Source organism: Silurus aristotelis (assembly GCF_946808225.1).
Source record: "Silurus aristotelis genome assembly, chromosome: 19".
NCBI lineage: Eukaryota > Metazoa > Chordata > Actinopteri > Siluriformes > Siluridae > Silurus > Silurus aristotelis.
In genome coordinates, this window is record NC_139592.1 from 17941687 (window position 1) to 17967744 (window position 26058).

Sequence of the window (26058 nt, forward strand, 5' to 3'; positions counted from 1 at the left end):
AAATAATAACAAATTTTTTTTAATATTCTGTGTACCATATTGAATATTTTTTCCTTTATTTCTTTTGAATTGGTAAACATGTCCATAAGCACACTGTGTTTGTTTACTTCAGTCTCCAGGCTCAGATTTGGTTCAGGCCAGATCTCTCAAATTAATTATGCTAAAAAGCAAACTTAGTTTAGTTCAGATGTATCGGATTTGTTGGTTTGGTTCATACCAAAGTGGGAATGCTGCTGTTTCATCTGCCTTAATAAACTGAATTGAAAAGGTAAATGCACCAGGGTTAAATTTAAACAAAGTAAACACTGTACACAAGAAAGCCCCATTAGCCTTAGCTTTAGAGGATGAGTAAGATGTGTATTGTGCTTTTATACAGCTAGGATCATCTCACCTGTTATACCATTATCACAGCGATCCAGGACTGCATGTTTACACACTTCCCAGCAGCAGAACATTTGAACACAGCAAAAAAAAAAAAAAACCTGATCAAATTCGCAGCCACCTGAGGCTAATCTTATCCTGTCCAAATCTCCGATCCTCCACAGATATAGACTGTTTTTGTGGTCGGCCATTTGCAATAAAGTTCCTGCCATGACAGCAGGAAGCTCTTGATCATGTTGAGTGATGAACACTCCCAGACTTTGTACTAATAGATTGTCTATTGTTGTCTAGACTCTGGAGCACATACTGCACTCTATTTCCTTTCTGACAGACTCATCTTCTGTGAGGTTTGATGTGGAATTTTTACTCTACTCTCCCAAGCTGCTCCAGCTTCCGAATAAAATCAGTCTATAAGTCTTGAACATCCTCCTTGCCTCTGTGTGTTTCTTCATCTAAAATGGCTAAAGTCAGATGTAGTCATGGCAGATATACTCTGATTTAGAGTTACTTTCTCACTTGCTTTTCATCCACAATGTTTGCTTTTTAAGGTGCTTCATGGCCAAGAACTAATATAAGATTCATGTATTCATGCCCTCCAGCGTTGCAGTGACGTGCTTCCTTTACATCCTGAACAATTAATGTCCACTAATTCGAGACTACACTGCAGCAGTCCCACTGGGTCGTGTAGGCTCAGTTCTCCCGGGGTACTTTGAGTGAGATTACAGAACGGGACTAGTTGCAGATCAGTGAGCAGTCACGGCCTAAGAACTGTAGTTGAATTGCTTTTACTTTTGCATGCCCGCCCACTAATGGTTTATTGATTGTGTATGTAGTGGACTGTTGAGTGCACACGTCCCTCTCTCTACCTCTATCTCTTACTCTTTCCCATCTGCCTGTCCTTTCTGGAGAAGCGCCAGTACTGAGGGATTGATGCACTCAGGGGTTTTAACAGCACAGAAGGCTGCATGCCACCCCAGAGCCAAGGTCATGCTGTGCTGCCATATTGTATTTTATGAGAAGATGGGCAGCAATAAGTACTGATATGGACTCTTGGCCCTTGGCGACAGCATGCAGATCTTATTCAAGCAGGTCTCCAGAATTTCTTTTTTTTCGTTGTCATTTGTTGCCATTAGCTTTATTCTCTTTTTTTTTCTTTTCATACAGGTGACCCCAGTAGCTGGGCCTCCAGAAGGGGGCACCAGGGTGACTATTCGTGGGGTGAATCTGGGTCTGTCTTTTGCTGAAATGGAGGATAACGTGCAGGTAGCAGGAGTGCGGTGTACCCCGAAAGAGGACGGCTACATCATTGCAGAACAGTGAGTCTTCAAATAACCACAGTAAAACCCGAATCCACACTGAGCTGATCTGCTTGAACCAGGTTATTTTCAGAATGCCAATCATTCTTCTGAATGAAACCGTGTCATGACTGGAACAAAAAAATCTAGTTTAGCTCATCGTTGATCTGTCTCGAAATAGAATGCACTGGAAAAACACAATGTCCTACATTAACCCCTACTGCACAGTAGAGACTAAAAAAACGAATCAGTTACAAATAGAACTAACACACTGGAAGACAACATAGTTTGCAGACTAGCCTGAGTCCAAAGCAGCCAATTAGAGCTGTCATAGCTCAAAGATGTGCTAGCCACTCCATAAGGGATGTTCAGGGGGTTCTGCTGTGCTCTGCTGAACCTGCTGGCAGTTTTCCTCACACAGGAACGTCTTCACAATAAGGCAGTACAAACAGCTCATAATGGACGGCTATTCTGAAGATTACATTTGCAGCCATCTCCAGCAGAGGGGGAAAAAAAGGCTAATTAGTGCAGACACAGACCTGGCTAGTCTCCTTCCGCTGGGAGATTGCTACCCACCCATTCTTACACTCCCTCACTCCTCAATAATCACTCAGCATCTGTTTATGTTTTCTTGTTTGCTGAATGGCTAGTTAAACCAGCTTTTACAAGTTTATGCAAATATCTCCAATCAGCAAAAACCCTTTCTGAATACAGAAAAATAGAAAGTCCGGAAAATCGTTGATGCTATTACCTTTAATCTAAAAATATTCTAAATATCAATTTTATTTTAACTTTTTTTTTTTTTCTTAAATTATTTTAATTAAATTAAACAATGCTACTACTGAACTCTTTAAAAGGCTTAGTTAATTATCAAGTGCTTATAAGAAGTACACTTTCTTTTTAAAATGAAAAACAAATTCACGCAAGGTCATGAGATATGTTTTTTTTTAATGGTTTATTGGTTACTGGAAGATCCTTACCTGCGTTTCAAGCCTGCATTTTTGTCAAGATAAACACTAAAGGCCATTTCACACTGATGCACTGGTATCCTGTTTTTTTCTTTTTTGTTGTAATAGCATCCTCGGGTATTTTATTCCAAAAAATGTGTAATTGATCTTGAGTCTTCATGCCAGAGCATGCCTCATAACATAATATGGACCAATTAATCAATAGGTGAAGTCTGGGGCACTTGAGCAGTGTTACAGGAAAAAAAAAACATTTGCCCTATCATCCAGAGGTCGTGGATTTAAATCCCACTAAAACCACAGCCATATGTGGCTAGGAAGTCCAAGAGATCAAATCTATTAATCATAACAACTCTGGTCAATAATCGGCTTCTTTGAGCTCATGTTACATGATATGATGGGTGAGACATGATAACTGGTGGGTGGGTATTAGCCAAGAGTAAAATGGTGACGAAAATGAAATGAAATTTAATTTATTATCATATTGTATTGATTACCTGCTCAAGCCCTATCACATAAACAGATACAGTATGCATTTCACTTTAGTATGGTGCGTGCTCTCAGGATTTGGGCTCAACCCTCTATTTTCTTTAAATTATCATTTTCATCAGCTCTTTGATCCAAAATGCACAAACAATTAACAAAGAGCTTACGACGCTGCACAGGCAGGCAAAGCCTTTTGGTGCTAATAAGGTAGGCTATTAATTAGTGACTACTGAGTATATGCACACCACCCTTCGCTCCAGTCTACACCTTTATGCCATGGGTACTGCAGTCTTATTTACACGTTTGGAAGCGTGATCACACATGGCCATTTGTAGGAAGATGCTCATGCTGAATGTACAACACGGGCTGCTACAGCGTGCCATGGCCTTTTAAGGTTGAGTGAATTACAGCGTTCTGTGAACTTTACAATTGACAGTGTTTTTATACCATGACCTTATTTCCGAGCAAATCTTTAGAGATGTAGAAGGTTAGCCTTGACTCCAAGCTTGGGATACAGCACGCTGGGTGCAGAATTTTATTTTGCTTTGTGTCTATTGTTTTTTTTTTATTCTTCTTCTTGAGGATCTATAAATAGCTCCTGTGTGTGTCCAGCCTGGCTTTTTCACAGTGCCTCGGTGCAGCATGTCGCAGGGGCAGGAGCAAGCCGAGGCAGCTGTAATTGAAATGCGTGATGTGCAAGGGAGGAGATTTGTCAGTCGTCCTCGCCTCTGACAGCAGTTTAATCCAAGTAGGATAGCGCTGCGGTGAATTCATTTGTATAGAGCTGTGGAGGAGTGTCAAGAGGAAATGAGGAAAAGGGGGCTACATACGATACAAGAGCCTACGAAGCAGAAATTCTCCGCTGTGTAGCCTCTAGAACCATTACGTCACCCCAAGTACCATCAGCTACAGTCATTTGTCTTAGGCTGTCACAGAGTAAATGCTCCTTAGAGCTGCTTTCAGAATGAAACAGAAGTTGTGTTTGTTTTGTAGTGGAGCTACACAACTATGTATGTATTCTTAAGCTGTAGAGTAACAATAGCATACATGTCACATGCAGTAAGCAAAGCATAATGGCATTGCATACTTTACTACTCTTCACAAGTGACAATCGATGAGTGGCACAATTTTATTATGTCATTTGATCTGGCCACCTGCCTGGACAGCTGACATCAGATCAGAGAGCATGATAAAATAGTATTGATCTGCTGCAGGTACTCACATTGATTTATACAGGCCTTCAGCTCTCTGTTAGGGGTCATATTTACGACTCGGCAGGGTGCACACGTTATGAGAATGTGGCACACTTCTGCTTTGGGGCCCGATTTCTCTTGATTGAACAGCTGTGGCATAGCAATTGAGCAGCCAATGGCAAAAATACAATGGTATTGACAGTAAATGAACTCGATTTTTGAACTGGGCTTGTAACTGCCACCATGATTCATTATAGAGAAGTGACAACATTTAACCTTGTACAGTTACGATTTGTGATGTGTTTTTTTCTTAGCTACTGTAAAAGCACCAGCTTGTATTTCATTTGTTTTTGCTAATTTACTTCCTGTACAAAGAAAGGGTGCAAAACACATACTTTTAGAAGTTGAAATAGTTGATCTTTTACCTATGAATTTACAAACCCCAGATTTATGTGTCAAAAGAAAGCAAGGGGGTCTTGCTGTGGTCTCTTCTGTTTATTAAATACCACAAGAATCTCGTGTTAGTTTTTCTGTACAAAGAAAGCTAATTTAGCTAGCATTACACCTGTTTTCCAAAACCATGTAATCTGAATTACCAGGAAGTAAAATATTGCCGTGAATAAGAAGCTAAGCCTTTCCACAAAGCATATTCAAATTTAAGTTTACATTCACTGACATACACGAGGAGTAGGAGTTTTGTCTGCTAGGATTTTCATACTGCCAACACTGACACCTGCGCATTATAGAAATGTGCCCTAGGGAAATATATATATTTTTTATATACAGTTCAGTAATTGCTGTGAATTTGATGTCAAAATTTTCAGGCTCGTGTGTGAGATGGATACAGCTCCGGAAGAAACCAAGTCCGGTCCTGTTCAGCTTTGTGTGGGAGAGTGTAAGCCTGAGCTGCAGGCTCGTTCTTCCCAGCTCTATTCCTTTGTGGTAAGGATTCAATTCCCAGCATGCCTCTGAATTATGCAACAAGAACGTTTTATTACTTGCTATTATTTCGATAGTGCTTTAATTGTTCTACTTATAGGAGCTCATGAATAATGATGCAATGTGAATAACCAACAATGGAGTGATTATTAAGCTTTCGCTGAGGTGGGTGCTTTGTAACACTTTAAGGAAGAGTATAACAAACAAATGTTTACTTTTTAACATTTAATGTTCATATAATGTAGGTTTCACCAAGCGTTCCGATTTTACGATACACCACGTTAACTGCTTAAAGATCCCCAAGACAACCAAATCACAACTAGGCAAATAAATGGCACGTGTATAGATAATTTAGTCTCTCCCACTGTAAAACATTTGTTTGATTGATTTGCATAATGGATAATGACATTATTTATCACATTTACTAGTTAGCAAATGTGTCTAATGCAACCCTGATGCAAAACACCCGAACTGAATCGAGTCTTTGATTGTGGACCCTTTAGACAAACTGTTTTTTTCCCCCAAAATTGCACAAGATTAGAAATTACAGGCTTAATTTGTCACTGCTTTTTCAGCAGAATAGGAACTGTGCTTCCTGCTTGTGAAGCAAAGTTCCTGACAGCATAATCAAATTAGTTTTTAGTATGGCACAATTATAAATGTGTGGCACCATGGGGAAAGCACACCGAACATGGAGACAATGAAAGCTGCTAGTTGAATTAAAGGCAAGATGGCAGCCATGTTTCTCTACACCAAAAATGCACCTGAGGGGACACTTAAGCACTGCCATTCACACACACACACACACACACACACACACACATACATACATACATATATATATATATTGCTGCTATATGCAATTAACAGCTGCCGGTTATTATCATAGCCGTTTTCATTATGAGTTTGTGGAGTCCCTTCGACTCTGGGTGTGATTATGAGAGTGTGTGTGTGTCTGAGCATGTGCAATTTCCACCCTGGTTTTTGAAACCTGCACCTTTCGTGTCATAGTCACACACAAAATGAGCATGTGTATAATAATGCTGCTGGACAGCAGAGTAGAATTCCTATGTGGATACCTGTTTTATAACACAAGATTAGGCAGAAAATGCTGTTAATGTATTTTTCGCCCTCGTGCATGGGGAGTCAGCCACCATCTATTTTAAGACCTGGAGTGGTGTGTTTGTGTATACTCCATCTGCTTGTATTCAGAGACTGTACATACTGGCTATTTTCAGTCTGAGAAATAAAATGCAGGGTAGCGCTGTGGAAAGGGGGGGAGGCGGAAAATGAAAGTGAAGTGCTTTGAAGATATTTTTCATGGATTTTAAGCATTTGTGTCCTGAACTTTCTTGCATGAGGTATCATCGCTCTGGTTGGCTTGAGAACAATCTTTTGGGAGGCTTTACTCTGTGAAATAAAAAATAAAAAATAAAAAAAAATGAGTATTGGAGGTCAATGCACATGCATGGTTCATTTTTTTCTTTTAAATAGGAACAATGCAGACAACTTTAGAATCATAAACATCAAGACGACAGTCAAGAAGCTTTTATTGCCATTACAACCATATATTGCTGAGGCAATAAACAGTGAAATGAGACAACATTTCTCCAGAACCCTGGTGATACATAAAACAACATAGAGCTACATCACACAACATAGAGCCTTTATAGCAAAACCCAGAGCCAAGGAATAAAGTAAGTTGTCCTTACCACATCAAGTGCATTGTGTGCAAATAGTGCAACCAGACAAGTGTGGGACAGATACATACACCACAAAATAGTGCCGATCAGTAAACCTACTGTATAATAGATTACATAATACAGTACAATGTGCAAAAGAGAGAAATATAAACAAGAGTTTACTTGAAAACATGAACACAATGTTGTGTAAAAACAGCAATAGTAGCATTCAAGAGGTGCAAAACAGCACGGTAACAATCTAATATGATTCATATAATATGGGTGGTGCTGAAGACATGATGTGTATGAAGTGAAGTAAAATGAGTATTGAGTGTGTGTTCGAGTTCCGGTTGTAACAGTTCAGTTACACACAGTTGGGTGTATGTGTGTGTGAGAGTTTTGTACAGTTTAGTTCTGTATACTGAGGAACCTGATGGCTTGGGGGGAAAATCACAGTCTGCACAGTCTGGATGTGAGGGTCTGAATGCTTCAGAACCTCTTTTCTAATGGCAGGAGTGTGAAGAATGTGTGTGAGGGGAGTGTGGGGTCGTCCACAATGCTGTAAGCTTTGCGGATGCAGTGTGAGGTGTAAATGTCCGTGATAGAGGGGAGAGAGATTCTGAAGATCTTCTCGGCTGTCCTCACTATCCTCTGTTGGGTCTTGCGATCCGAGATGGAGCAGCACCAGGCAGTGATGCAGCTGTTTAGAATGCACTCGATGGTCCCTCTATAGAACATGGTTAGGATGGGGGAAGGAAATTGACTTTCTTCAGTCTTTTTAGGAAGTAAAGGCGCTGCTGGGCTTTTTTGGTAATGGAGCTGCTGTTGCGTGACCAGGTGAAGTTCTCTGACAGATGAACACCAAGCAATTTGTTGCTCTTGACGATCTCCACGGAGGATTCATCAATGATCAGTGGAGAATGGCTGCTCTGTGCTCTCCTGAAGTCAACAACCATCTTTTTAGTTTTGTCAACGTTCAGGGACATGTTGTTGGCTCTATACCAGGCTATTACCTGTTGCACCTCCTCTCTGTATGCTGACTCATTATTCTTGCTGATGATACCACCACCACGGTCGTGTCAGCGGTGTGAACACAGTGGGCTAAGCACACAACCCTGAGGGATCCTAAGGGTCATATAGGGCTACAAACAACAACAAAAGACAATGATATTTGTTAATCCAAAAATGTGACACTGGTGCAGTCATGTGACATGATCCGGTGAGAATTAGGAAATTGAATGTGTTTTTATCACTGAACTTTTTAAAACCTGTTTTTTCTCTGTCTCTCTCTCTCTCTCTCTCTCTCTCTCTCTCTGGCTTGTTCTTCCTGTCTATTTATCTTTTTAACCCAGACACCATCTGTAACTGGGCTATCACCCAGTCGAGGTCCAGAGTCAGGGGGCACTAAGGTAACCATCATTGGAGAGAATCTGGGTGCAGGAAGCAGTGTCAGAGTTATGGTCGGGAATCAGACCTGCGAGTTCTATGAGTAAGAAATTGTCTTTTTCAGACATCTGTAATCCAACCCAACAATTGTGGTATAGTTACCTATATGTATGTATGTATGTATGTATGTATGTATGTATGTATGTATGTATGTATGCATATATGTTTTCTTGTACAGCCATAATACAATCATCTAAATTACAATCACACTATAACCTTATAGACCATTTTATATCATATATCATATACCAGATAAATGTGTCAAAATGATTATATCTGTATAATAATCTTTGTTTGCACAACACAAGATTTTGTGTTACAAGATATATTTGTATTGCCTAAATTATATATTGAATAGAGTTTATATCAGAAATGTAATCCCAGCTATTTCTAATCATGTTTTATCTGCTTGAATAAATGATGTAGATGAAGTCAACTTAATTGTTATACATAAAATAAACTTAATGTAAATAGAGTAGCAAAATAATGATTCGGAGAAAATTGGAATTCTCATCCAGGGCAAAACAGAAAGAAATATTTTATGTGGTTGCCGTTCTGTGGGGACACTGTTTTTTTTATATATATATATTTGCTATTTATGTTAGAGCATATTGAACAGGAAAGCAACAATTAAATGTACAATTTACTAAAGGTCAAATAAATGGTTTATTGTTGAGTTATGAAGCTTTGGCACAGGAGACTATTTCTAACCCTGCTAAATAAACATCTCCATAATGACACATATTTTAATTTGTTTTTGAGCAGCATCTACTAAGCAATGACTGTATGCAAGTTACTAAAGTAAGAACACAATAATATAAATTTGCCTTGCAGCTTGAAGAGTGGTGGTAAAGAAAATGAACTCAAACATTTTACATTTAGTGTGGGATAATATAGAAAAATAGTCCTTCTGACATACTAATAGTCATTAATATAATAATGCTTTAAGGTTTTATACTTGATTCTGTTGAATATTTAGTCAAATTTTTCTCTTCGTTCAATGCAGGAGAACAAAAGTGTGTGTTTGTGTGTACGAAAGCGTTGAGAGGAATAATCACTCGGAGAACGGCTCATGCATAATAGCTGCAAATAGGAAATGAAACAGAGAGCAGGCTTATTGTAATAATGGTGTAGGCAGGTAAAATGCATGCTAATAGCTTATTAGCATTTGTGCTTTCAGCTTTAAGTTATGTGTGTGGCTTTTTGTCCTACAGGCGGACCATGATGGAGATTGTGTGCTACTCTGCTCCTTCTCTGACTGGGGTGGGCCCAGTGCAGATCACTGTAAGTGTGGATCATGCCCAGGTGAAGGAGAAACTCACTTTTGAGTACATTGATGATCCAACTGTACAGCGCATTGAGCCTGAATGGAGCATTGCAAGGTAACAGCATCTGTCTCCTCTTCTGGATTTGTACAACTGCACACAGTGCATAAATATACCTAATAGTTTAAAGCACATCTCCCTAGGAGTGAAAACATAAATGTGGAAGTTTATTTTCTTGTGGATCAGTTGAAATCAGGGTCAGTGAAAGGAGCCACTATGGAAAGGTCTCAGTATGTGTGTCCATCTGGTGCTGGCTGCCCCTGAATATGCCACTGCAGGGCTGACAGGTCTGAAATTAGCACGGCCGACAAGCATTTTGCACAGGACATGGAAGGAGATGCGCAGAACATGTGGCAGAGGTGTGAGCATGCAGCAGATGGCATGGAAATGAATTTCAGTGTGAGACCTTACAGCAGGACCCCAGGACACAGAGAAGATAGGGAAAGAGAGAAGAAAAGGTGTTTTCATTTAGAGGAAAAAGGCATTAGTAGCATGCTTTGCAGGCATTGTTTGTGAAGTACTGTGAATCGATTTGTTGGGAAAGCATTAAACATTTAACAGGATAGTGTTCTAATTTTCAAATGAGTCTAAAATATACAAAGTGATAGAGACAGAACTAAAAATAAATGCACTTATGAATGATGTAACAGCCCTCTCTTCACCTTTAGTCCTGAACAGTTGGAGTCCAACATTCATTCTCCTGCTGATAAACAAATTAGGCAGAGGCTAGTGTATGACCCAAAATGTGTGAGCGCCAGCTTCTCCTTCACCTTCAAACTCAAACCTGAATATTTAAGAACCAGAGAAGTTTACTATAGCTGGTCAGGGAAGTTTATTTTCATGGTATCTCTATGTCGTAAAGGTACAAAAGATGTTTGAGTGACAAATGCATTTTTGAACATATGGAACAGGCTTTTAAGATAAGAAACTGGTAGTTAGATTGTGAAGAGAAATGTCTAAGTGACAGCATAAATGCAGTCATTTACTTTCAACTGGCTAATTGCTTCCATTCTTTTACACACATTTGCATTTTTGCTCTAATCATTCCTTAAGTATCCTGTCTATGTCAGATAACGATGATTATATACAGTGTGTGTGTGTATATATATATATATATATATATATATATATATATATATATATATATATATATATATATATATATATATATATGGCTAATTGCTTCCATTCTTTTACACACATTTGCATTTTTGCTCTAATCATTCCTTAAGTATCCTGTCTATGTCAGATAACGATGATTATATACAGTGTGTGTGTGTGTATATATATATATATATATATATATATATATATATATATATATATATATATATATATATATATATATATATACAGTGAGGAAAATAAGTATTTGAACACCCTGGTATTTTGCAAGTTCTCCCACTTAGAAATCATGGAGGGGTCTGAAATTGTCATCGTAGGTGCATGCCCACTGTGAGAGACATAATCTAAAAAAAAAAATCCAGAAATCACAATATATGATTTTTAAACTATTTATTTGTATGATACAGCTGCAAATAAGTATTTGAACACCTGTCTATCAGCTAGAATTCTGACCCTCAAAGACCTGTTAGTCTGCCTTTAAAATGTCCACCTCCACTACATTTATTATCCTAAATTAGATGCACCTGTTTAAGGTCGTTAGCTGCATAAAGACACCTGTCCACCCCATACAATCAGTAAGAATCCAACTACTAACATGGCCAAGACCAAAGAGCTGTACAAAGACACTAGAGACAAAATTGTACACCTCCACAAGGCTGGAAAGGGCTACGGGGAAATTGCCAAGCAGCTTGGTGAAAAAAGGTCCACTGTTGGAGCAATCATTAGAAAATGGAAGAAGCTAAACATGACTGTCAATCTCCCTCGGACTGGGGCTCCATGCAAGATCTCACCTCGTGGGGTCTCAATGATCCTAAGGTAGGTGATAAATCAGCCCAGAACTACATTGGAGGAGCTGGTCAATGACCTGAAAAGAGCTGGGACCACCGTTTCCAAGGTTACTGTTGGTAATACACTAAGACGTCATGGTTTGAAATCATGCATGGCACGGAAGGTTCCCCTGCTTAAACCAGCACATGTCCAGGCACGTCTTAAGTTTGCCAATGACCATTTGGATGATCCAGAGGAGTCATGGGAGAAAGTCATGTGGTCAGATGAGACCAAAATAGAACTTTTGGGTCATAATTCCACCAAACGTGTTTGGAGGAAGAAGAATGATGAGTACCATCCCAAGAACACCATCCCTACTGTGAAGCATGGGGGTGGTAGCATCATGCTTTGGGGGTGTTATTCTGCACATGGGACAGGGTGACTGCACTGTATTAAGGAGATGACCGGGGCCATGTATTGCGAGATTTTGGGGAACAACCTTCTTTCCTCAGTTAGAGCATTGAAGATGGGTCGAGGCTGGGTCTTCCAACATGACAATGACCCGAAGCACACAGCCAGGATAACCAAGGAGTGGCTCTGTAAGAAGCATATCAAGGTTCTGGCGTGGCCTAGCCAGTCTCCAGACCTAAACCCAATAGAGAATCTTTGGAGGGAGCTCAAACTCTGTGTTTCTCAGCGACAGGCCAGAAACCTGACTGATCTAGAGAAGATCTGTGTGGAGGAGTGGGCCAAAATCCCTCCTGCAGTGTGTGCAAACCTGGTGAAAAACTACAGGAAACGTTTGACCTCTGTAATTGCAAACAAAGGCTCCTGTACCAAATATTAACATTGACTTTCTCAGGTGTTCAAATACTTATTTGCAGCTGTATCATACAAATAAATAATTAAAAAATCATACATTGTGATTTCTGGATTTTTTTTTTTAGATTATGTCTCTCACAGTAGACATGCACCTACGATGACAATTTCAGACCCCTCTATGATTTCTAAGTGGGAGAACTTGCAAAATAGCAGGGTGTTCAAATACTTATTTTCCTCACTGTATATATATATATATATATATATATATATATATATATATATATATATATATATATATATATATATATATATATATATATATATATATATATATATATATATATATACATATATATATATATATATATATATATATATATATATATATATATATATATATATATATATATATATATATATATATGAGTGTGTGTGTGTGTGTGTGTGTGTGTGTGTGTGTGTGTGTGTGTGTGTGTGTGTGTGTGTGTGTGTTTTTATACATATATACATACCTATTGTAAAATTGAATTCAGTGGATTTCTGCATGTCTAAAATATGAGAGTACTAATGAATGAATGATGATTGCTGTCCTCTAATTCAACTTTTTTACTCTGACTTACTTTATTTTTTTAGTAAGCAGCTAGATCAAATACTACATAGAAATCAGTCACCTATAATGACAGAAAAAAGCACTATTACTATTGCTCAGGGAGTGCCCTGAATACTCTCTGTGTTAAGACAAAATAGTCAAGATCTGATCAGGCCAGGCCGGAGAGCATCTGTAGCATTTTAACTGTGCCATCAGAGTCATGTCATCAGAGCGTCGCTAAAACAAAAAAACATATGGTTCTCTACTACAAGCCAAGCACGGCTAAAAGAGTGGATCTGGGAAATATCTTGTGACATTTTGCAAAGTGCAAGCTGCAACTTTCTTTCTCCAACCTGTGCATTGTTGCCTATAATAAAACCCTGGACAGCACCGGAATGTAAACTAGGATCATTGTAGTTCCTGCTCCTTTGGTGTTTCCAAAGGCACATCTGTTGTGTTTGATTACATCTGCTGAAGCCGGTTAAAAGCATTTTTAATCATTACCTTCTCTCAAGCTTATAATCTTCACAGCACCATTTGATAAAAGAGCACATTTTTAATGGTGGGTCTATGAGTTAAAGTAAAGAACATGCTGGAAGTTATCTTTCTGTTCAAGGTGTAAAACTGGCCATGTTTGTTTTTGTTCTAGTGGACACACTCCGCTTGTGGTGACCGGAACTAACTTGGATGTGGTCCAGGAGCCCAGAATACGAGTCAAGTATGGCGGACATGAAACAGTAAACGTATGTAGCAATAAAATAAATTTTTTCCTCATTTCTTGCTTTTTTTAATCCTTTATCCCGTCTTTTTACCATGACCTCAAATACCTTAATTACCTCAAGTCGCTATCTTTAAGTAAAATCTATTGTGTAGGGTTTTGTATTAGAAGAGAATAACTATTGAAACCGAAATTGTATCACAGCCTTGCGCATCAAAATGTTTTTTCTGTTGGTTAGAGCTTATTATTGTTGAATTATTGATGCAAACATGTGACAGAGCACATTTTACACTGCATTTATACTTTATTGTTTCACAAATAGTCAAGATTAGCCCTGAATTTGGAGCTATGTATCTCTGCAAGTGACTTGACTGCCCGTCTGAATAATTTATTGCCTGCAATGAGGTTTGCAAGAAAGCGTTGCTTAATTGGATCGTTTTCACCACTACAAGGTGCAGAGTGGGGCTGCTTTGGTCATTTCCTTCTATTCCGAGTAAAACTGTGAAATGCATCAGCGTTCTCTGTGTGTGTTTAATAGCATACTCGGTGTGTAAAGGAGAAGAGTGAGGTTGGGAACATGTTCTTCCTTAATCACCGGACAATTAACTATATTTACTTGCCTTCATCAGCATAACAAGGGCTTGTGGTAATCAGAGTAAGGCACCGAATCATTATAAATCATGGTTCTTTCTTTAGTCCTGAAAATGCACAATTATTAAGGGAATTTTTTTTCTGGAAAGTGGAAATGTGTTTGTGGGAGTGGATAAGTGGGTGAGCTCAGCTAGCGCGGAGGGAGATAGAGTCTGAAAACTTGCCTTGTCACACAGTGTGATGACAGCATGCCTACACAGCCATGTTAAAAGTAAGATATAAAACTAGTGCTTTTAAGGAAAATAACCAATGCCAGAATGCAAACATCAGGCTGAATATGTTTCCAATAAAAGGACATTGAGAATAGTTCTATCCCTTAAAAAAAATATTAATTAAAGAAAGACGAATCATAGTGTTACCATTTACATTGTAACATCCACCAAATCATTCCTTCTTGAGGCTTTTTTTTTTCACTGCTGAAATTAAAAGACAATTTTAGATTTTAGACTTATTTTGTCGGAAAAAATCAACAGAGCAGTTCAAGAATTCAGCGGCATTGTGGTATCTTTGTGGTATTATTACAGTGTATTAAAGCCAGTATGTATTAATGAGGATCACAAATTGATTAACATGGCTAATTTTGTAGAAAGCACACCACTATAAATAAAATCCAGAAACACACAGACCCCAAATGACATTATATGCCTTATTTAAATTTGTTTTCTTGCCATGTTTATTTTGTGTGGCATGCTGAAGGGTTATTATCTCTTATGTATCTCTATGAATTACTTATATCTCTTACTTTTAAACCATTCTGTGGTTATATTTGTATAATAGTTTTGTTTTTTCTGATGATGTACTATAGTATGCTGATGAGACACCTTGAGAAAATGAGAAGATGCCTAGGACATTTTCATGACTAGACTAGTCCATTTGCAGATAATTATTATCTGTAGGAGAAAGAACTCATGCATCTGTATGATTTTGTCAGGTATGAATTCTTCATCCATACCTGTGCCTAGTAAATTTCCCCTAAAGCATTCTTATCAAATAAGGTAAAAAAACAGGAAAAAGGTCCAGAATGACAGAATCTTCATGCTGCAGCATGCTTCACACATCCGTGAGTTTTTTCACCTCTGCTGAAATATGGTTGTAGGGTGGCCACTGCCTGATTTGTCAGGTTATTTTTCTGTTCCTCGCTCTCTTACTCTCATTCTTTTCCTTGCTATATATCTTTCTTTACAACTGCGAGAAGAAGCAAGAAAGAAGAAAAAAAAAAAGAAGCTCAATCTATCCCACCTCCCCAACCTGTCTGTTCATTCACTATAGAACAGCTTTGATTCCATGGCCTGAAAGGGTGAATTTTTATTAACTGCTGAGGTTACAATTATAGCGCTCTTCATCCCTCCCTCTCGCCTTTTGTCGCTGAGAAGAGGCAAACAGTGGAACATCCTGGCAATCAGGGCAGAAAACCTGTCAATGCAGCCTTCAAATTGTCACCTGCCTCCTGCCCAAATTGCTTCTCCTCGCCTCTCGTCCTCCCCCCCCCTTGCCTTACCTGGCAGAATTCTCAAAAGCTACTGCAAAATTGGAGACAATTGCCTTTGTGCATGTAGCCGTACCTGTCACATGCCTACAATGGAGACATTAATCATTGTCCTGATTATAGGTGGAAAGACTTTTTTTTCCCCTCCATCGCTCCATTTTCTTTCTGCGCAGAAAAGTGAAAAGAGGCACTGGGCCCATGGAATGGCAGGAAGAGACAATAATGATGCGAGGAGATGGATTTCTTAAAGTGTTATCAGTCGCTATCTTAGCTGATCAGAACAGCACTTCTGCACAGCTCTGAAGGGTAGCACTTCAGAAACACATGCAATCAGACGATGTTCCCAGCAATCAGTGTCAGAGACCTCCTCAGACACCACTCTTAAAAGAACACCAACTCAAACAGATGACAAAAAAAGACGCATGGCTTCTGCACCCCTTCACCAGGTCAGCATACAGCAAACTGTGTGCATATGGAATTGCAAATAATTCATACAGTTGAATTATTTAAGATTTTGTAGTAGTCGTATTAGTCACCCGGTCATGTACAAGTGGAACGACAGGCAACAAAGGGCATTATTTAGTGTCTACCTCAAGTTTTTCTCTGATCCTGATCTTTCCCAATGGAGCAAGGGTGCATCTGAGATACAAAAAAAACAGTGGAGGTTAAGAGAGTTTCTATGGTTTCTATTAATTTAACTGATTCCTGGTATATAACACTATCAAAATTTTGTCTGTAGGTTTTTTGTATTATTGATTTTGTTTATTTATTTAGTTTGTTGTTATTTTATTTGAAGCAAAGAAAAAAAACCTTTGGCTTATAAACAGCGGTGAAAGATGCACAACATTTCTGTACTTTCAAATTACCCAGCTAAAATATTACTCCAGTAAAATCAATAATACTTCTATTGCATTTCTACTAGAGTGAAATAACAAAAGTACTTTTAATTTAAAACCAAACCACTGTTCAGCTTGACCCTGACGCCGATATTCAATATTAATGCATTGCTTCCGTCTTGTCTTTCACACCCACCTGCCTACAATAACCACATATGACAATAGCACACATGATTGTATAGTGCAAACAACAGAATGGGAAGAACTGCTTATTTTAACACATTAGAGTAATAAGAGTAGAGTAATCACTAGCATTTTTCCTCAGCGTATAATTTATCTCCATTGATCCTAAATCTATAATTCATTCTAGACTGCTTTATTCAATTTTGCACACTTGCTTTCCTTGACTGGAAGATTGTGTGAAAAGGTGTGTATCTGTAGTGAGGGGGAACAAATGCATGAATGCCTAAAGTAAGCAGATATGTGGCAAAAGCAAGCAGACGATTCGGAGCAGATGGTAGAGTGAACCAGCAATAAAATGCTAATGCAAGTTTGGTTTCAGGCAGCATAAAGCATGTTGCTGTGGTAGCATCTGTCTCTGCTCCTTGTCACATGGCACATTCGATGAGGGGGAAAAAAGAACAACATAAAAGGAACAGCTAGTAGATTCGGATTGTATAGCAGAACCCTAGTAGCACAAGAATACTAGATTTCATTGTGTCGCATTCCAAGGTTTTTTTTTATTAATTTTTTTTTATATGTTTTGTATATTTTTGTATGTTATATGTTTTGAAGTGGTAGGTGACTGGATAAGATGTCGAACAGAAGGTCATGGAATCAAATCCAAGTACCACTAAGCTGCCACTGCTGGGCCCTTGAGCAAGCCCCTTAACACTTAATTGCTCAGCTGTATAACTGAGATAACTGTAATTCGCACTGTAAAATGACATCTAAGTGCTATACATGTAAAAGTATAACAGCCAGCTGTTGCTTACATGGAAGATGGTAACTTAATGGTGAAGGCAATGGACTTTGGCTCCAAAGGATGTGAGATCAAATCCCAGCCGCACCAAGCTACCACTTCTGGGCCCCTGAGCAAGGCCCCTTCCCTGGAGCTGCTCAGTTGTAGAAATAGGATAAATGTAGGCTGCACTGGATAAGTGTGTCTGTCAAAAGTGTAATGTTTATTTGACACACATTTATTGAGGCACCATTTCAGCTGTGACATCTAAGTGACAAGAGTCCAGAGAGTTGGGAGTGGTTTGATATCATGGTATGGTTCATTTTCAGACATGCTGATACCCTTATAACCAGTCTGTCATGCTGGAGATACGGTGATCGTAACCGCTTTAGCATAATGCAAAAATGTTTCTATTCAGCAGTCAGTGTTTGGCACAAGGCGATACCACAGCCCTGTATCAGTCCACCCACACAGCTGTAATGCTCGATCTGTGTTTCTGTCAACATGCATTCGGGATGAAGCTCACTCTTGTCTGAAACCAGAGAATGCAAAACAGGCTGTTCTGTAGATGAGGCCAAGACAGCACAGCGTCCAGAACAGCAAACCTGCCACCTCCTTTCTAAAAAAAAAACCTATAGTTATATTTAACCCAGTTTTTTTTTAGACTTTGCCTTGGCAGAGATCTGGGATCCATGTCATTATTCCTTTTTTCCAAGCTTTATTTTAGCGTTTGATGAGGCTAAAATTGCTGAAGGACAAACTCTACCTTGAAAAAAAGCGGCACCGATTTTCCTGTGTTTAGCCTCCTAAAAGACTGAGTACAGAAACAAGGGCAAATAATATTAAAATGAGATTCACACATATGCTCTCTGGCTGTTTAAAATCAAGTTTGTGTGGCCAAAGAGAGTTTGTAGTAATCACCCTGGTTACCATGCAGGCCAAAACAACAGGTATAGGGGTGTGGTGTTTGCTGTGCTTTGAATATATTTAGTTCTAATTAAGTTTCTCCCTGGAGAGTAAGAGAGGAGAGAGAGAGAGAGAGAGAGAGAGAGAGAGAGAGAGAGAGAGAGAGAGAGAGAGTGATGAGATGAAACCCTCCCGGCACAGTCAGGGATTTACGGCAATCAATTTTGTTGTTCGAGGTTTAGTCAGGCTCTCTGGAGCGTAGAGGAGAAGCACAACACCTGTGTATCAATGCGAGGGTAGGTTTGTGTGCCATGTCTCTGTGCATGACTCTGCTTTTAAGGGGGAAAAGAACCAGATCGATGACTATTTCATGATAAAGGTAGAGCAGGTGAGAAAGAAAAAGAAAATAGCATGCTAAAATGTTCACTTTAGTCAGTCAGTGCTTGTTCTGTGGTAAAAGCACAGCAAATACATTAGGAGATACCTGCACTTTTCATTCTGCTGCTTGTCTGTGTATAGCTTAAAGGTCATTTGGGATAAGGACAAGCTTTTGTAAGCTTGTTTCGTGTCAGTGGCGGTACACCGGAAAGAATAAAAGAGCAATCTTGTGTCTCTCTGTAGTTTTATACAGCTGAGGGTGTCACGTTTTTGTGTTGTCTCAGAGAAAAATAGGACTGCAAGAGATGCTTTGTTTGTACTCCTACATATTTGATACTAGTTTCATGTCATACAGTCATAAAACTGTCTCTTTCTGTTTTTCTGTCAGGTGTGTAAGGTCCAGAATAGCACCACTATGAGCTGTTTTGCCCCATCTCTGGCGGTGGAGTACACACCTGGCCTGGACTCAGTAAAGCATGCAGACGAGTTTGGCTTCATCTTCAATAACGTGCAGGCCCTTCTGGTTTACAACAACACCAACTTCCTTTACTACCCGAACCCTTACTTCGAGCCTCTGAGTACCAATGGGGTCCTAGAGCAGAAACCGGGATCTCCTATTATACTGAAGGTATAATACATCATACTAGATGTAAACTGTAACAGCACTCATGTTCATGCGACATGTATGTACTCATGTTCACACAAAGGCTATACAATACAGTGGAACCTCGATACTCATCACCTTGACACTCTCGACCTCGAAAGATCAGAGTAACATTTCAAAACAGAGTTTGTACTAATAACTTACATAAAAATGTAAAAAAAAACGTTTTTAATATTGTATTATTAATTTCGAGTAGTAAATAAAACAATTATGACAAGTAATTGACAATTTTGTTGAGTTGTACATGTACAATTCCCCTTGAAAAAGTAACCATCGAAAGGAAAGAGTCAAAACCTCGCCATTTTTTGTTACTCGCGAGAGGTCATAGAACGTAACCCTGCATGTATCGAGGTTGCACTGTACACCATATAGTGCCTATTGATATAAAGACACAATACATGCAGGAGCAGGAAATAAAAAAATAATAACTATCATTTACCAATTAATATACTGTAATGTAAAGTGATTGCATAAATAACGATAGATGGAGGAAACGGCTGCATAAAATATATCACTAGGATAAAATGATGAACGTGTGTATATGTTTTTGTGTGGTTTTTCAGGGAAAGAATTTGGTTCCTCCAGGCTCAGGGGGAGTGAAGCTAAATTACACCGTGCTTCTAGGAGAAACGCCCTGCTCCGTCACGGTCTCGGACACTCAGCTGCTGTGCGAGCCACCCAACCTCACTGGCCAATACAAAGTCTTGGTAATAAACTAGCATTTTTGTGGCATTTTGGAAAAAACCCTTAAATGTAATTGTGGCTGAATTCGGGAAAAGAGTTTGTTCTGGGAAAAGTTATTTTAACAAACCTGGTGGTTAAAATTTTTTTATTTCCTTATACAAATAAAGGTATATCTTATTTTATTTTATGTTATAAAGTGAATTTCACTATTGCATCAGGAATCTTTAAATTGCAGTGTTCCCTTTCCAATAAATCGAGGTTTTTAGTGTAAAATGTAAAACGTCATAATTTGTCTGTCTGAAAGCTTTTCACAGGCCATGACACCTATAGGATCCTATTATTATATTAATAAACGTCATCTAAATACATCTGCGGTTTCTCTGCAGAGATGTTAAGGTTGTGGGTTGCATGACAGAATGTGAAAGTATTTTTTGCCCCAGTCACTGAAAGCTTCTTATTAATTACAAGCTCCAGAGTCATTAAATATGTGCTTGCATGTGCACTCCTAATGTATTAATTGGGTTATTTTCTATCCGTTTTTTTAATTAGGTAGTTATGTTTTTATTTGGAATTGAAATTCCAACAAACAAGGACCATGTCGAGTATAGTAATAGTATTATACATTAGCTAGACCTATTAGCCTTATATATGAATTTGCAGATAGACATTCACTGGCATACACTGTGTCACATCTTGTTATCCATTTAAAAAGACTAAAAAAACAACATATATTTTTTAACTAATGACTATTTCCAGCACTGATACTGACATACCAGCAGCACCTTACTGCCTGTGTTGCTGTTACAAGTGAGTTTTTTTCTCAACTAAACTTTTTCCAGAAAACATTGCTTCAGTTTTCAGAAAGTGACCATAAGGACATTCATATATCATATATTATATATAATGCATGCTTTTGTGAACAAAGAGACCAGCAATACAACTTAATATTATCAAGCAACTGAAACATATGGTGTAATAGATGGTTCCATTGTTATCTGTGCTATGTGCAGTGAGTCATTGAACAATATGAGTTATTGAGAGCATGAGAATAGAATAACCTGGACAGAAATGCTTGACAGTATGTGTGTTTGTGTGTGTTTTCATGCTCAGGTGCAGGTTGGCGGTCTTCATGTATCTCCAGGATCTGTGAACATCCTATCAGACAGTCTCCTGACTCTGCCCGCCATCGTAAGCATAGCAGCTGGCGGAGGCCTTCTGCTGATCATCGTCATCCTCGTTCTCATTGCCTACAAACGCAAGTCGCGTGAGAACGACCTCACGCTCAAGCGGCTGCAGATGCAGATGGACAACCTGGAATCTAGGGTGGCACTTGAGTGCAAAGAGGGTGAGGACACAGCAATACACACATCAATACAGTACAATATGACATCAAGCTGGTGCAGGAAAGAGAAAAAAACATCATCAACAACAACAACAAACCTTCATTCCGTCCATTTAAAAGCTCAATCGGCTTCCTGTTCTCTGGTGCCCATTCTTTCGATCACTCACCCATGATGTTCGTCTGAATAGCCGTTCTTTCAGTTCTATTTTCAGACGCTCGATTTCACCTCAATTACTGTAGTCTACTGTGGCTAATGATGTAGCTAAATGACACACACCAAGCCTTCAGCCATGGTGTAATGATGTAATACTCAGGCAAGCCACTCATTTCTTTTGCTTCTATTAAAGTGGACTTTTCACGAGGTGAGTGCAGTAGACACACACAAACACACATAAACACACACATTTTTTCAGGCTGATAATGGCTACTATGCTAGTGAGCTATGGGCATGGGACATTGGGGTATACCTGAATCCATGCTGGGTCGAGATTCAGAGTGTGTGTGGGAGAAAGAGATTTTATTTGTGTGTCATGAAAAAGAGAAAGAGAGAAAGGAGATGGAGTAAAAAAGTGAGAGAGCGAATAAAAGATATGAGATAGGGAGAGAGAGACTCCCTGAGGGTAGAGTGCTGCTCAGTCAGAATGGACCCAATTAAAGCAGCCTCACCTCCGCTCTCCAGCAGCAGGGGACACACACTTCAGCCGACAGTCAATTCATTATCTGCACATCTGTGCGTGTTTATATGTGTGTGTATGCACGGATGTATGCATGTGTGGTAAAAATATTCGAAAAAAATCAGCACTACTAAAACTGATGTTAGATAATGTGACAGATTTTGATACTCACTGCTCCACATCTGTCTATTTTCGGGATTAAGAGCAAGTGAGCATAACTGTCTGTCTCAACAGAAAGAGTTACACCAGGGAAAAATTACCAAAAGACACTGCTTTTACAACTAGAATACTCGAAATGAAAACTGTCAAAGATTCTTGTGACATTCAAGAACTTTGCAGTGCCACAATGGCAACTTCATTGAAAATACAGTTTATTTGCAGAGACAGTCTGCTGGCAGAAGACATCAAGCCAATCTCTGGCCATTTCTCAAATAGCTCAAGACTTTATTCAGGACTGATTCAAGGCATTGACGTCTGAAACGGACAGACTAGCTAATCAATACAGTGAAGTGCTCTTCCACAATATTGTGCTTTTAAAGAAATCATCAAATGCAGAATTACTCAAGTGGATAGTTAAGGTCCTGGCTGTCAGCAAACCCAGAGTCTAACATTATTTGTCATTAGGCGAGATGTCTAAGCCTTTTATTCTATACGTGTTGATTTTACTTCTTTTTTCTTTCTTTTACCAGCTTTTGCCGAGTTGCAAACCGACATTAACGAGTTGACCAGCGATCTCGACCGAGCTGGAATTCCTCACCTGGACTACCGCACTTATGCCATGAGAGTGCTGTTCCCCGGCATCGAAGACCACCCAGTTCTCAGAGAGCTTGAGGTGTGTAATACATGTACCGCTGCTTTGTGTTTGATCGGTATTCACGAAAGTGGAATAAATATTATCCCCTTGGTCAAAGACCCTGGGAAATCGTGACGTGAAGTAGAAAAAAACTCATGAAAAGACAAGAAAAGTGTCATCACAAGGACGATAACTGCACACATACAGTATATATATATATATATGTATACACAGTCACAGTCCTATGCTTACCTTATGCATTTCAATGACTTTTTCAGAAAGGGGCCAGCATTTGCCACACACACACACACACACACACACACACACACACACACACACACACACACACACACACACACACGTACGGAACACTGCAGCATTTCACCCACCAGCAGTCATCTTATCAGGAGTAATGGAGTAGCAAATGCTCAGTTGCTCAGAAGCCTGATAGAAAATGGTTTGCCAATGTCTCTATCCAGCCATTCTTCTCCACTCCTTTATTGAGAACAGGAGTTCTCCTCCAGCAATCGTTCGTTCTTAATCGACATCGAATGCATGCGGGGCAATTTTTGTCATTTTTGCTTTTATAAGTCAAACATTGATGGAATATTTGGGTGTTCTGTAACCCTTGTCGATATAATGCCTCTGTAGGCATTGCCACACATCACAATTTACACAGGTTTTCCTAAAAAGAACGAGAAACCTGAAAAGTCCGAACTCATTCATCAATTAAAAATTTAAAAGCAGCTGTACAATGCTTTCATTACATCTTCATGCATCACCTAATCCCTATAGGACTTTTATTATACTGCAGTGTGCTAGTGTGCAGAGAACCTCTTTGGTAAGGTTTTTTTTTTTGCTCATAATGAATGTCATTTCAACACACTAGTACGAGTTTGCCTTTACTCTTCCACAATTATGTACCGTAATGATTTTAAATCCCGGTAGAGCATGGATTTCCTTTTGAGTCTGGTTCCTCTTAACGGTTTGTTCCTTATTTCGTCTCAGGCAGTTTTTCCTTTGCTCTGTTGTCTCTGGCTTGCTCATTAGGAATTGAGCTCCTAATATCCTTAGTAATTTATGTAAAGCTGCTTTATAACATTTCTGTGTGTAGATTTAAGCAATTTAATTGACAGGATTCATTATCTGCAGTTACATAATTTTTTTTCTTAGAAAACGGAAAAAAAAAAAAAAGTTTAAATGATGAGTTCAAATTCCAGTGCTACCTGCACATATACTGCAGATATAAGTGCATAAACATGTATCTGATGTACACTACTATGTAAAAAAGACCACCGATTTGTATTGCCCATGTGTGTGTGTCCCTGCAGGTCTCAGGTAACGGACAGCAGACGGTGGAGAAGGCTCTGAAGCTGTTTGCGCAGCTGATAAACAACAAAGTGTTCCTCTTGACGTTCATTCGCACGCTTGAGCTGCAGCGCTCTTTCTCCATGCGGGACCGCGGCAACGTGGCCTCGCTCATCATGACAGCGCTCCAGGGAAGGCTGGAGTATGCAACCGATGTTCTCAAACACCTTCTCTCTGACCTCATTGACAAGAACCTGGAGAGTAAGAACCACCCCAAGCTGCTGCTGCGCAGGTAAGATCCTGCAGTCAAATGTGCACTTTTCAGGAGAAACTGTCAAAAACTGTCAAAGTTTAATGTTAAAGTTGCTGTGCGAGGCTTGCAATCACTAACACACTGCACAGGAAGTGACTACCTGAGAAACTGCAATGCTACGCTCTCACACACACAATGCACACACAAATTTGTGTGTATATATATATATATATATATATATATATATATATATATATATATATATATATATATATATATATATATATATATATATATATAGAGCACACACTAAAAATGAAACAAATTGGCCAATGTGATTGGTCATCTGTTATCTCGCTCAAGCTTATGGCTTATTGAAAGTTTATGGGAATTATTAATGAGGAGCACAGAGACATGTAACGATGTCCTCTTCATGCATCACTTTCTCGTTCCTCACTATTTTTCACGCAGTCTCTCTTTTAGCTATTGTCGGTTCAAAACGCAGTGCGGTTGTCAGTGTCGTTTATCGTCTCTGTTCTACCACCTCATAAAACATGCAGGAGCAGCTGGGCTCCAGCCCTCTCTCTCTATCTCCATCTCCATCTCCATCTCAATCCCTTTTTTTCACCCTCAGCCCTTTTCCTCGATCTTTCTCCCTACTTCTGGGGGGTTACTATCATCCCATGTTTCCACATTTGGCCTGATTTTCTGATCTCACCAGAATTATGTGTCAATCAAAGTAAGAGCTTTTCTTTTTTTTTTTGGACGCAGACATTCTTAATGCTGATTTTAATGTCATATTGATTTATTAAATGACACTCCAAAGACTCTGACTACTTAAGGCTTGATTGAGCTTAAATGAAGTTGTCGCCGTGCAGCAAGGCTCCAACGAAGGCTCTCTCTCTCTCTCTGTCTCTCTCTCTCTCTCTCTCTCTCTCTCCCCTTTTAATAAATTTCCTCTGCCTTGCTCCTCTCCGCTCATAATGGTATGTTCTCCGATGGGAAGCTCATTAATAATCATAGAAAATACACGCACATGCATACGTTTCAAGCAGCGGAGGCAAAAGCACGGATTACGCTGTTATTTAACGTGACAGACGTGCCGTCTTTCTCATTATCAGACGTCATTAGGAGCATAATGCTGTAATCCTCCTGTGCTTGGGGGGGCGGGGGGGCTTGGGGGTGGCAACAACCGGCTTGAGAAGCCCATTGCTTTAGACAATACTTTTATTTTTTCTCCTGAAATTTTCAGGGATTATCAATTCGACACGGCCCTTTTGTATTATATCGTGCTCGCCGCCCTTCAGCACATCAAAAAAGAGGCTGAAGGAAGCTAGATGCGGCAGAGCCACTGAAAAGATTATTTTTCTCTACCCCTTCAACTCTCT

The 26058-nt window shown here is 39.2% G+C and overlaps 1 protein-coding gene across 1 annotated transcript in view; it reads left to right on the forward strand.

Annotated features, from left to right (window-relative positions):
• Positions 1 to 26058, forward strand: part of plxna2 (plexin A2) — a 213387-nt gene that overhangs the window by 158429 nt on the left and 28900 nt on the right. Inside the window, exons 13-22 of the mRNA XM_083570462.1 lie at positions 1546 to 1697; positions 5145 to 5262; positions 8294 to 8430; positions 9602 to 9769; positions 13666 to 13759; positions 19341 to 19580; positions 20180 to 20323; positions 21411 to 21645; positions 23006 to 23148; positions 24441 to 24709. Coding sequence (XP_083426588.1) covers positions 1546 to 1697; positions 5145 to 5262; positions 8294 to 8430; positions 9602 to 9769; positions 13666 to 13759; positions 19341 to 19580; positions 20180 to 20323; positions 21411 to 21645; positions 23006 to 23148; positions 24441 to 24709 — 1700 coding nt within the window. The remainder of the gene's footprint in view (positions 1 to 1545; positions 1698 to 5144; positions 5263 to 8293; positions 8431 to 9601; positions 9770 to 13665; positions 13760 to 19340; positions 19581 to 20179; positions 20324 to 21410; positions 21646 to 23005; positions 23149 to 24440; positions 24710 to 26058) is intronic.